This window comes from Anthonomus grandis, chromosome 7, assembly GCF_022605725.1.
Source record: "Anthonomus grandis grandis chromosome 7, icAntGran1.3, whole genome shotgun sequence".
NCBI lineage: Eukaryota > Metazoa > Arthropoda > Insecta > Coleoptera > Curculionidae > Anthonomus > Anthonomus grandis.
The window spans coordinates 22591522-22605844 of record NC_065552.1 but is presented as its reverse complement, the minus strand read 5'-3'; the positions used below and the strand labels follow the sequence as shown (position 1 = coordinate 22605844).

The window sequence follows — 14323 nt, the reverse complement described above, 5'->3', positions numbered from 1 at the left end:
ATTTATTTATATTTGAATAAATAAATTTTCTACAGACCTTACTAAAGTTTTTAATATTATTTATATTTTTTAAGCTGTTTGGTAAGATGTTATAAAATTTCGGGGACAAGTATCCTAAAAATCGTTGCCCTATAGTTTTTTTTATGTTTGGTATTTTTAGGTGTCTGTTTATATTATTTCGGGTTGTGTAGGAATGACTAACATAATTCTTGATTTTTTCTGATTTATGTGTATAAATGCATGTTGACAATATGTAAATTGAGCGCATATTAAAAATTTCTTCAGAATATAATTGTTGTGTAGGAAATCTTTTTTGTTTTTTGTATATAACTTTTAAAATAAAGTTTTGTACTACATTAAGTTGTTTTAAACAATTCTTGTAATGTCCTATATTATCAAATCTAGAGGCTTTATGAACTGGAAGCGTAGTTTTTCCTTTACTTGGTTTTTTACCATAAGACTGTAAAAAACTTAGGGCGATATACCTCCGAAATTCTAGTAAGGAGGCACAATTTGCATCATTTGTTCTTAGCTGTTTCATAAGTACCCAGCCATTTGAGATGCTTACATCTAATAAATATGGAACTATTGGCCAATACCATTTTCGCTGTCGCATTCTTGTCCTATACGAAGCAATCAGCCCATTCATTTCATCAACTCCTCCCATGTGTTTATTGTATCCAGCTATAATTTTTGGTTGTGGAATTTGTTTTCTAGTTTTAGTTTCCTTACACCATCTAGATGTGGTAACAATTAACATTACTTTCGAAGTTGGCACCCAATGTCACAACCTTGTTGTCCTTCCAACGTACAAAAGTAACGTTATCACAGGAAACAAAACTGTGGCTTCCCCTTGGTTTTGATTTCCATAAAGTACTTTCAGGAAATGGATACTTTTCTGTTAGAATCTCTCTTACTGCAGCCGTTGCACAAATTTTATTTTTCGAGAGATGGTTCAGTAAACTCAGGCTTGTAAAATAATTATCAACAAAAATTTTATATCCCTAGTTAGAAGGCACTTCCGATTTATATAGTAAGGATATAACCACGTCTCCACCAAGACCAAAAAATTTTTCTGCATCTGATTTGCCACAGTAAATCTCAAACGAAATTATGTACCCATTACTACTGCATAGAGCCTAGTTTTTGAAGCCGAATCTTATCGGCTTGCCCTTGATATACTGTTTGGCATAGTGTTTGTCATAGTAGGGTATCATGCTTTCATTAATTGAAATATGTTCATCCAAATCTCCGTGTTTTTTGAAATTCTCATTCAGTGATTTTAGTAGAGGGCGAATTTTGTAAAGCCGGTCACTGCGATCAATATTAGCATTATCGTTGAAATGGATGTGGCGACGTAACACTTCTTGCTCGCATATTATATATAAACATCCTCTTGTTCGGATATTTTGCATAACCAAAAAAAAGCATAACTCCAAGTAGTACATATAACTCTTCTTTTGTGAAATTTAGCTCCTTATTTTTTTGTTGGCCGTATTTATTTGTTTCCTCAACAATTTTCGATCTAAGATCTTTATCGAAAAACAGTTTTAAAAAATCTAACGAATTTTGGGCTTCTTTTGCTTCTTGACATGGCTCTCGTGGCACACAGTTTGTATTCATAGAAAAAATGGGGGATCTGCGTTCCATTCGTATAGCTTTTTACGTTTAGGGGTTAAAAAATTGCTTTGACTTATACTTGACCCAGGTTTAGAAAGCAGATTTGCTTAAGGTATTAATTCTTCTTCATCAAAATCATCTTGTTCATTAGATGGGGCTTCATAAGTTTGACGAGTTAAACCCTTAGACTTTGGAAATAGTTGGGCTAGAGGAACTAGATCTTCCTTGTCAAAATCATATTGTTTTCTGGCTCTTACTTCAAAATTCTGCTGAAGTATTCCACGGCATAAGCGATTTACACCTCCGATATGCTCATCATCAGAGCTGTCGCTGTCTTCGCCTAGGTCATCAGGAATTCCAATGTAAACATCAACATTTTTTTGAACTTCACCATCATTTTCTTCAAATAATATCTGCAATTATTCATGCAGAGATAATCTGCAAAATACGAATTACGAATTATACTGAGGATTGTCTATTTTGCATATAGTCCCTAATAAGGGACAGAACAAATATTTATGTTAAAGAAAACAATAACACATTTTTGTTTTGCAGACAAAATTGTATGATGATTCTAACCTCAAACACAATATATTTACTGAATTTCTTTACCCTGTTTTCAAAACCAATCGATATAAAAAATTGAAACTTACCCTCCATTTCGAGTAGAGTAAAGTTCCGGATCCATGGTCATATAAAAATACAAAATCTTTTAAAGGGACTCTACGCACTAATGGGTTAATATTGAAAGTGTTGTTAAAAATTTTTAAATAATTAGATTTTTTTAACTAATCACATACTTACAATTGGGTAATTTAAGTAAATTCATTTTAATAAATTTTTAAGTATTGATTTTGTGTTAAAATTGAGGTACAATGTAAATTATATTAGTAACACATGGTTTAGGTAAGATTTTAAGTCATTAAATTAAAATAGAATTATATCCTTTAGTCAAGTCATGCATCAAATAAAAAAGTATTTCAAAATTAATTTTTTAGTAATTTGTGTGTAATAAAATACTTATTAATGAGTATTTGGGAAAAACACTAATTTTAAGTTTTTTGTATTTTTAATAATAACTTTTAATAAACTATAAGTTTTTTCACAACACTACAAGCATAACTTCATAGGGTATGATTTTCGTATTCTTAAAAAAAAATAATATAGTATAGCGGTGCAGCAAATCAACCTTACAAACAAATCCAATTTTAGAATAATTCAAGCCCAAAAAATGCACATATCATCTGCACATAATTTATAAGAAAGCTGTATATTTTATAAGAAATCTTCTTCTTTATTTAAAAATTAATCACTAATATTCATACTCGTTTTAAAGGATCTTCTAACAACACTACAGTGAGGACTTACACTGTTTTTGCTTATCAATTAATTTCGTTTATTTTGTTTTAGTGTATCGTCGTTACTCACAGCAGCCAACAACAACTCTCCTGGAGCGGCATCCACCTCACCCACCGGACCTGGTGCCGCCGGAGCTTTTTTTCCCTCGTTGCTCGCACAACAAGCGGCGGCAGCCGCTCCACACGGTTGCTATCCCGGAACATTGATCCCGAAAATCCCGCATCCTCATCACGCATTACCGGGACATCCCTATACTACGGCTGAGGACGTTCTTTTGCAGGTATAATTTAAATAATTTATAGTTTAGTAGCTATTTAAAATCCCCTAAGTAGCTAATAGGTTGTTACATTCTGTATTTTTCAACCATAGCGCTAAAATAAAAACTATAGTTCCAAGCAAGACAGATACGACAACAGAGCTAATAAATTTAAAAATACCTCTGATATCAGAATAATCAGAATATTGTTGCCAAATTGTTGATCTTCATAAGTGTATGTATCTAATTAAAAATTCACGTCTAAAAATTACAGTTGACTGTTAAATAATAACTTGCCTGATTTTTACACGCTATAAATGCAAATTTATGTAAATAAAATTAATTATAACGTATTTTTAGGATTAGTTATTACTTTAGCATTTCCGAAACGTTAACGAAAAAAAAGATTTATTTTATGATCATTTTAAACAGCTGTTTGCAATATCAATTAATTATAAAAATAATTATTTAATGGCCTTTCTGGCGGTTTTAATAAAATACAATGGCAATCTTGTCCTGAAAGGTTATGCTAAAAATAATTGGGTGGCACATAACCATAATTCCTAATGCATAAAGTCTAACTACAAGATCCAGAAAAAGGAAATATTTTATAAGTTAGGAACTGGGATGGATAAGTTTTCTGTTTGCGAAAAGTTACATTTTATATTATCCTCTTTTAAAAATTATTAGTCTGTGACAAAATTTACGATAAACTGTGATTTTTCATTTACTATCTTGTTATTCCTTGGTTTAGATTTCTTTGTAAATTAATTATTATATTAGAAACTATTATTTTTAGGCAGTTAATCTCACGGTATATTGCAACTTTAGAGATTTGCAATATTTGGTTCTTGATAATCAAATTAATAAACTCAAAGTGTTTGACTAATCTTAATTTGTTATAGTGTACTTTAATAGAACGAGTGGGTAAATGTGCCAAGCATAAAGCCAAAAAAAACAAACAAAACAAAAATTAAATTTAACATATTTTCCAGGCATTTTACAGAAATTTCTTAAGCATTTAAAATAATTTCTAAATAAGTTTAACATGCACTTCCTAATATAACACAGTAAAATCTTTAAAATAATTAAATAAAAGTTGTAGATTAATTTATGCCTTTACTATAAACGTTTTTCGTTTTTTTTTTCTGGATTGCTTTATAATGCATATTAATTAATATTAAAAAAAAATCTTGCTTTTATTTTTTTGCTCTTGCCTAGGGAAAAATCTTGGCCAAATATTAGGTCAAATATTGCCAAAATTACTTAATAAAAATATCAAATTTTCTGCCTAAATTAACATTTTATTTATAAATAAATATTATTTAATTCAAGTCGTACCTTTAGAGTACCTTCCAAATTATATATTAACTACCAAATGACACACTGGTGCGTCTTATATAATTTTATTTATCAGGTGTAACCCATATACGTGTCACACCTTAAAATTTCAGTTTAATTAAAAAAATTTCAGTTTAAAAAACCTAATACGAATACGATCTTTGTACTCTTACCCGCAAAATTACTACCGTTGCTGTCTATTATTCTTCATGTAGTTATTCAATTCATACTCGTTTTGCAGTTTTCCCAACATCATTGCGTTATATTAGTTTAGGAGCCATATGTACCATAACCGGGTCATGCCTTAAAATTGGTGTTCAAATTGCACAGTATTCCTACACTATGACAACTATATAATTTGACGTGAAATTAGAATTCGTGGCCTGGTGTTATTAAAAAAAAATTACAAACCGCTTAGAGTTAACTGTATTTTGGTAGTATTAAAAATCGAAAATGTAACGTGTAAACATTTTACTTCAAAATAAGTAAAACACACTAAAAAAACTCGGTTAAAAAAAACGCCATGCAAATACGATTTTCAAATTTAATCTGTAAAATTACCGTTGCTATTCTAACTAGACAGCAGCCCTAATTACGCATGTATCATATATGCGTCAAAATAGAACAGCAGAACTGTTCAACTGAACAATTCAGTTTTTCTCAATTATCGTAAAAAAGTGACATGATGTCCATTAAAATTATGCCAAAAAATAATTGTTTATTTAAACAATGCTGCAGCTGAACAATATATAAAATGTCTCAAAGAGTCATTCAAAAATTATGTATTAATTAATTGCAGGCGGTCCATAATCACCACTCTGCAATGGTAAGACCTTTACGTGCAATCCAACCGGAAGACGATGGCGTTGTGGACGATCCCAAAGTAACATTAGAAGGAAAAGATTTATGGGAAAAGTTCCATAAGTTAGGAACCGAGATGGTTATTACGAAAAGTGGAAGGTTAGTAATATATATCAAAACCTAAAAAAAAAATAATTATGACTAATTTAACAGTAAATAAAAACAAAAAAGGACGAGTACACCTAAAAGCTTCCCGTTTAGTAGCGTTGTCATTAATAATCCATTAACAACATCAAAAAGCAAAAACGCCATAACACGAAACATTACTTTTCAATTTAGTTAATACAATTTTTCGGTGTAATATGAGAAAAAATTGGATGGGCATCGATATAAATTAAACGAGTTTTTAATTTTGGTTTTATAATGATATTTTTATTATTTATAAATTGTTGTTTTATTGTCATAAAATTGAGAGGCATCGCAAAATTAGTATGTGTTAGTGGGCAGGGCAGGTTAAATTCATTTAGGTTAATACCCTTTTGCCATAAATAAATTTAAAAAAATAGACAATAAATAAGGATAACTTGTTTGCATAAAAAAACAAGATCGTTACAGCTTCATAGAACTACTTGCTCAGATCGATGCCCCGCCGTGAAATTAATACAGTTAGATAAGTGTATGTTCGTTTATATGCAAACAGGCTTAGTTACTCTACAGTATTTATGCAAATCGCTTGTCATTTTATACATAAGTATGAATTTGTTGTCGCTCACCTCGAATAGCGAAAATTATTTATTAAATTTTAAATCTCAGTAGATTTATTAGCCATTGTATATCAATCGAATATTATGTATTAAAGTATTCGTAAGAGAGAAATAATTTATTAAACTTTTGCAAGGTTTTATTTTCATAATGTAGAGAAGTTACTAATATATGGAATAGGTCTTAGAAATTTCCTTGAAAAAACCTTTTTATTGCAAATTAAAATAATTAAATATGAAAGAGGCTTGAGAAGAGAAGAGATCGTGACGATCTTACCATTTTTTTTATTTGAACATACTAATAGTTGCAACTTTATAAAGCCTTACCTCCCCAAATTTTTCTATGAGCAAAAAAATAGACCAATTCCCTTCTAGAAATGGACTCTTTCAATGATAATGAAACTAGACTTGATTTTGCAGTCTTCAATAGCTATTGATAAACTCAACAATGTGTACTCCATAACAACGACTCTTTACTGCTTAAAAGCACAAAGTGTGTTCTACCTAAAAGATAATGTAAGAACTTAAGAAATTGTGATCTATCGTGTCAAATGCCTTGCTGAATCAAGAAGAACCAGCAAATACCCTTAAATTTTCTTATATTAGAATACTTATCCTAGTATCCTGATCCATTTTCTTATCCTAAGATTTTGCAGTATTTAGTACATTATTCTGTGTACAGTCTTCAGAAACATTTAAACCAGACTTTTCTTTGCATTTACTATTGGGCATTGCGTTATTAAATTCAGCACCTAGAAAAGTTTGGTCATGCTTCATGTCAAATCATGAAACAAGGTTACTAAACGTAAAGATCTAATGCTTAATGATGTTCAAATACATATCTGAATTGTTCTAGTATCAAGATTCATTTTCTAATCTAGAAATTATGCAGTTTCTACTATATTAGACTGTGTACACTTTTCAAACACAATTAAACCAGATTTTTTCTTTACATTCGCTGTTGACCGTTCCGTTCTTGAATTTAGAACATAGACAAGTTTAATAATGTTTTATATTGATTCACAGGAAAAGGTAGCTTTTTCAAAGGTCATTTTATAATACAAGATGATGTTTAAATCCAGATCAGGTAGAGAGGATGCATATAAAGATGTAAACAAACAAACTTGGATATCTAACAACAGCATAACGAGAAAGCAGACGAACTAACTGCAGAGAAAGAAGAATAGTCACAAGAATGAAGTACAGTTAAATATCGAAAAGCTAAAATAACCAGATGGTATTAATCAGTAACAACAAAAAATAGGGCACAAAAATAACATACACAGAAATACAGAACAAGCACAGAACCTACTAGCAGTAAAAGATACTTGAAAGACAATAAGGAGAATGATCCAAGGAGCCAACAGATTGTTACCGGCATTGGGGAAAAGCATTAAACAAGGATCAAGGTATTATTAAATTCATTGGACGAAAATAGAAATAGGTGTCATAATTTAAGGAATAAATGCAAAAACTTTTGTAAAAAAGGTAAGAGAATGGAAAAATAAACATCTACAAGTGTAGAGAAAAAGAACACATAGGAACTCAAGAAAATTTTAAAGCAAGAAAATATACATAGAAAATTTCACTCAAAAACCTTTACAATGCTTACTAATGACAATGGTAAACGTATGACTAGCGTGTAGGAGATCCTAAATATCTAAAAAGCATACTTTATCAATCTACTTAGTATAGAAGACATATCAAGAGGATGATAAACGACATATCGTTGAAGTATGAGTTAATCCATCTTCTAGGGAAGAAACAGCTCAAGCCATTAAAAAGCTAAAAAATAATAAAATAGCATGTTCGAAGAACCGAATAACATCGTATGCAGAAAAAAATACCTGGAGAATACCAAAGTGGAATAAGAAGGAAAGGATCAGCACCAGATCAGCTATTTCCATTAAGAAAAATATTAGAAAAATGCTGGGAATTTAGTAGAGGATCAGATAGTATCTTCTGAGCAAGTTCAACTTAGAATACCCAGCAAACTCATAAGAATGATTAAAGTATGTTTTAAAGGATCATAGGTTACAATTAAAATAGATAGTCAATACAGCGATAGATTTGATGTAACTACTGGTCTTAAACAAGAGGATGCACTGTTACTAGCTTTATTTAACCTAGCCTTAGCTCAGATAATAACGCTAACGTAGAAATAAGACAGCGCATGCTACAAGAAAATAAATGGTATAACCTATTCCAGCAATTATTACGATTAGGAATTCTGACCAAACAAAAAAAAATATATATAAAACTAATGTAAGACCAGGTGTAACTTTTGTTAGCAAAACATGAACTATGTCCATATAAGACATGTTAATATTCAATGGTTTTGAAACGAAGGATTTTTAGGAGAATATTTGGGGCAGTATGGGAACGACAAACATCACAGTATAGGATGCGCACGAACAACGAGGAATATGAACTGCTTGATAGCTTAGTGTCTATAGTATAAGAAATAAAATCAAATAGATTACCATTGCAGGAGATTCCAGAGAATTAATGACTCAAGACTTAATAAAATGGTTTGGGAGGAAACCCCTAATAACAAAATACCACTTAGATGCCTTTTTTCCAATAAAATTTTATTATGCATATAAGAATCATTTCATTTATGCTATTATTTATTATCGTAATTGATTTAAAAGTTATAAACAAAAGGCATTAAATAAAAGGGTGATTATTCAAAAGCAAGGTACCTAAATTTTAAAGAAAATTTGTCTTAAATATGCCTGATAAGCAATAAAGTTTGCTCCATCTATACTTGTAAAACTCAAATTAAAATTTTCATTGTATATTTACTAAAATACCTTACAGTAAACACACCCTAATATTTAAAAAAAAGTTCGTAAAACCAAGCCGCAAACGAAGAATATACACTACCTCCGGCCTCGTAAACTGAAAATTGGAAAAATGTTGTGGGGGGATGTTTTAAGAGATTTAACCCCGGTGAAAAGACGAGGGAAAATGTTCGGAACTTAGGCACAGAAGAGGGCTAATTATTGCCACCCTTTCTATATGCTTAACAGTACAGTCCCGATTAAAAACCTGCTACGACGGAGAATGCATAATATGAGCGCGAGTATACAGGGGGCGTACAGTCAGTGAATAAAGTCGCGTCGACCTTGATGTGTAAGGGTTTTTTATTTTTTTTAAGTATGTTGTAGGGGATTTTTTACGTCATAGACATATATGTTTGGCAATAAATTAAATAAAAAAATTACCTACTCAGTTTATTAAAATATGCAGTGTAATAAGTTAATTTTATTAGTATTTGTTAGTGTTTAACAAGGAAGGACTTTTTTCCATAATTTCCTAGAGAGCAAAATAACGGTCTGAATATGTTTTAATTCGTAGTTTAAAGTAAAAAATTAATGGATGGGGTTTTAAAGATACGTTAAATGAATGATGTTAATAGACTCAAAGGATACCTTTAAGCGAAGACATTTACATTTTAATTAAATTAATAATTTTTTACGATTTATTAAGTTACAAATTATGCTCACTCTTTATTTGATGCCTTACGTGAGTGAATAATATTTTGTTTTGAAATTTTAATTTTTTTTTGTAAAATCTATATTTTTATGACACATTTAGAATTAGTTACCTATTTTGTTGGATATTACATCACTATTTCAATAAATATTAATTTAAAAAATACTCATACGCTCAATTATTAAAAAGTAAATAAACTTATTCACGTATTTAGAAGAAATATGAACTTAAATCTTTAACGACAACTATTCTCAAGTGCAATAATTTACTTACGGTATAATAGATTTTTTATACTCATATACCTTACTTTAATTTATATGAAGAATTGAAAAGAATGAAAAATCTATTTATTCAATAATAAAACCTAATTTGAGCCAACGTTTCGGCAAATAAACCTACTGCTGTCATCTATTTTATTTTATTTTACTTTTTTTATTTACTCTAAATTTAACATAAGGAAAAACAGTGAGAAAATCTATATTCAAACATGAAACTCGGATTTAAAATCAGCCTTTTTAATTTTTTTTAATTTGCGTCAAAAAAGATTTTTTTTCTTTAATTTGTTAAATACAACCTATTTCTTCGTAAAAAAAATCCGTTACTAGATTTGAAATATTTTCGTAAAAAAATTAAGACCCATTTAATGTAAAGGCAAGAAAATAGCTAAGAAGCCAAAAATTACAAAAGTTTTTTTTTTCATTTTTTTTTTTTCTATATGGGAAAACCTGGATATTTGCCTATTTTATAGGCTCTTAAAAAAATTCTTGTATTAAATTTTTTTTTTATAGTAAATGTCTTTAACTAATAGAAATTAATGCAAAATAGTTATTGGGAAAAAGATAATTAGGAGTTTTTAATAAAATAAAAAAAAAACAAAAAACAGATAAGAGAATTATTTGTATAAAAATTATCGATTCCATTTTGAACCAAATTCAAGAAAATGATTAAAGTAAGCTTTTTTGCTCTTTAAGGACCAATTTTAATTTTTCCAATATGTTGTTTACTTTTTTCCATATTGCACAACTTTTTTTTAAAATAAATCTACCGATCACCAACAAATAAGTAGTTATTTGTATATAGCGTGCAAAATGGGTCTCGCGGATATATTATTTATAGTAGTTAAACACATTTATTAATTATTTATCAGATTTCATAAATTATGCATGTTTTATAATAAATTCGCACCACGGTTTACCATGTGCGCTAATAGCAAACACTAAATTATTCTATTTACTTAAACGATCGCTGTCGGATTTACTTATTTTCTTGTTTGAATAACGAGTTGAATAAACGACGGCAAAACTATTTAATGTAATGAATAATATAAGATAATAAGGTGAAGAGTCGTATTATAACTGGTGTTCTCTTACTGTAAACTTTTAGAGTCACTCTGTTTAAAATTTCTGTTAAAGTTAAGGCTTAATCTTGACAGTGCCGCGGTTAATTTTTGAAAATTTCTGAGTTTATTTTAATTTAAGCAAAAAAGAGTTCAAAGAGTTCAAAATTCAAGATAAAATTTTGCTTTATAAGATTAATTCTAAGCATTTTGCTCCTAAAACTAAGCATTTTGGACAAAAAAATGCAAAATAAATTTATTTATTCTAACAAACATTAACTTACTTTCCTGAATAAAAGTGAAAAATTACCCCAATACTATATATTTATTTAACTTTAATTTATTAAATTGCCTGGAAAATAAAATCTAAAAAAATTAAAACATTCCAGGCAATAAAAGCCATGACAAATTTCCCATAAACTCAAGACATACAGCAAAATTTCATTTCAGATTTTTTTTAAATGTAGCTTTCATTTAGTCTAGGAAATTGAAGATATTAGGTGTTCTGGAATAGCAGATAATTGTTTCCATGAATTTTTCAATGTATTATATCCAAGAAAATGTTTAGAATTATCTGAAAAAATATCGAAACTATGCTCGATTGCCTGAAAAAGAGCTGAAAAGTAACTCAAGGGTAATCTTGACATGGGTTATTTAAAAAATTTCTAATTCTCTGTTAATTTTGTCAAAAAAGCCATGGAGTGCAATGTTATAGATGAGAACTTGTTTTACAAGAATGTTCATAAGAAGAATTTTTCTCATTAAACTAAGCATTCTTAAAAAAAGGAGTAATAGTGTTTTTCCATACACCAATGCTATTTTTTTAAATTTCTCGTTTTTTTTTTTGATAAAAAAGTGCAAAACGGTATTCAAGGAATTGCTCTATAAGAATGATTTTAGACATAATTTTTATAAAACTAAGCATTTTGAGAAAAAAAATTCAACTTGCCAAAAAAAAACAAAAAATGTAGCTTACTTTCCTCGAAAATTATTAAAAATTCACTTCTTCAAAATTTCACTTCTTTCAGCATTAAATGCTGAAAGAAAAGAAATTATTTAATTGCCCTAAAAAAATAGAAATGTAAAAAAAATAATCATTAATTTAAATTTTGATTTATTCCTGGCAATTGAAAGACTTGAAGACTCCAAAAATTTTAGAGAAAAGTTTTTTCGAGAAAAACAAGCAAGTTTTGTTCATCTTTTAGATTTTCTTAAAATGTAGTTTTTATTTAAGAATTATTGGGAATTAGAATCTTCTTCTTTTTCTATTTATGAAGCACTTGAATAAATATTTTTGAAAGGGTGTTTACCAAATAAAAAACTGTTGTCAGCAGTGTCACAGGTTTTATCTCCTTTCCGGTACAAGTATATATAATCATTTGCGACTCTTAAAATATAACTATTAAAATTTTTTGACTATTCAGGGTCAGTACAGGGGATGGATGGCATACAATTTTAAAAAAATAATATCAATCTCTAAGATCTAACTAGCACCCTTTTTAATAAACGCGCCCTATTGTGAAGTTAGAGCAACGAAACCCAGAGTTTCAGAGTTAACTAAAGAAATTCGGAAATTCGAGAATAGGATAAAAGCTGGGAAAATATGAAAAATCTAAACTAGAGAATACCATTTATTAGGCGTAAGAATCAAGAAAAACCACTTACTTAATATTCCTTAATTAAATACTCGCTCTAAGTTTTGGAAGACTTTGCAACATCTGAATATTATTTCACAAAAGCAATATCTTTTATCGTCAAATCCATCTATCCCTGAAGAAATAAACACTATTTCATAATAGTATTATTTTTGACCGTGAAATTTGGTTTAGCTTTTCTATAACTACATCAGAAAAAATATATTTAATTTTGCACGCCATTAAAATAAATTTTGTAGGCATGAACTTGATAAATTCAAAAATGCCCAAAATGTGTAGCCCTTTTATGGATAATATTATTATCTATAGATGTACCTACCTTATAAAAAACGGCAATCTGTATTCTAAAAATTACTAACCCCTTGAACTTCTCTGATTTAGGAATTATAAGTATACTACCTATACTATCTAAAGTATTGGAAAAAGTATTTTATAATCAAATTTAGGCATATTTTACAGACAATAAACTTAATCCTGCTTTTCAGCGTGGGCTCAGAAAGAGCTTCAGTACGGCCTCCTCTTTAGCAACTGTTCGGAATAATATTATGAATGGTATTGATAAAGGACTTGCCAGTATTTTAGTTTCACTTGAGTTTTGATATGATAAAATCAGAAATTTTTACTAGCTAAACTTAAATATTACGACTGTGACGTAAATGTAATTCAACTAGTAAATTCTTTTTTTGAAGACAGATCACATAAAATTAATTTAACTAATTCTATGTCCAGCAGCATCTCAATTAAATCAGGCAATCGTCAAAAATTTCCTTAATTTGAATATCAACGGCTCGCGTATTCTCTTAAATTTGTATAGACGACAAAAAATTTAAATATAATTTTAGATTTGACGAACAAATACAAAATATTACCAGAACGGGAGTTTATGCTCTAAAATTAATATATAGTTTATGCTCTAAAAGTAATATATCCGGACCTTGTTGAACTGTAAGTAATAAATATAAAATACAAAACGTGCAAAATGTGTGCTGTTCAATTCTATTCACAAGCAACTTAAATATTCTCAGGCCTCTCAAATCTTAATATCCAAATTTTAACCAAATTTTAAAAGAAGGAATATAAGATACAAACATCATTTTACTAGACCACAACACAAAACTGCAATGTTCACAAGATCGTTTATATACAATTCCATAAACATCAGGTATTGAAATATTTATTAAATTAGAAAATATACATTTGGGAATTATGTACGAAATAAAATATCTTGTAAATTGCCGCTATGGCTTTGCTGGCATAGGTTGGCTTTAATGAAACTTTCATGTAGTGGTATATGACTGCATTGATACAGCGTCTAATTTGAACTTTCAATGATTCGATGGTTGCAAGCTTATAAACCTGTGACTTCAGATAACCCCGCAGCTACAAATCTAAAGGACTTACATCTCCAGAGCCTGGAGACTAATTCTAGTCAGCAAATTGGGAAATGTGACAACCAGGAGTAAACTCGTGCAAGATCGTTTATGTTTCACGGTCAGTTTGAAATGTGGCACCATCCTACTGAAACCACATGGCGACATTCATCATTACTGCATTACCTTCTTCGTTTCCAAAGGAAAACGGACCAATTATTCCTTCAAACCATAATAATTTCTAATTAATCATTTGTAAATTTTTTAAGCCACAAATGTGACAGTTTGGCTATTGGCGAAGCCATTAAGGTGAAAATGGAACT

General features: G+C 29.4%; 1 protein-coding gene across 6 annotated transcripts in view; it reads left to right on the top strand.

Moving 5' to 3' along the window:
- Window positions 1-14323, top strand: part of LOC126738409 (optomotor-blind protein) — a 164525-nt gene that overhangs the window by 13685 nt on the left and 136517 nt on the right. For all 6 annotated transcript variants that reach the window (XM_050443736.1, XM_050443735.1, XM_050443732.1 and 3 more), the window contains exons 3-4: window positions 3031-3259; window positions 5376-5536. In XM_050443736.1, coding sequence (XP_050299693.1) covers window positions 3031-3259; window positions 5376-5536 — 390 coding nt within the window. The remainder of the gene's footprint in view (window positions 1-3030; window positions 3260-5375; window positions 5537-14323) is intronic.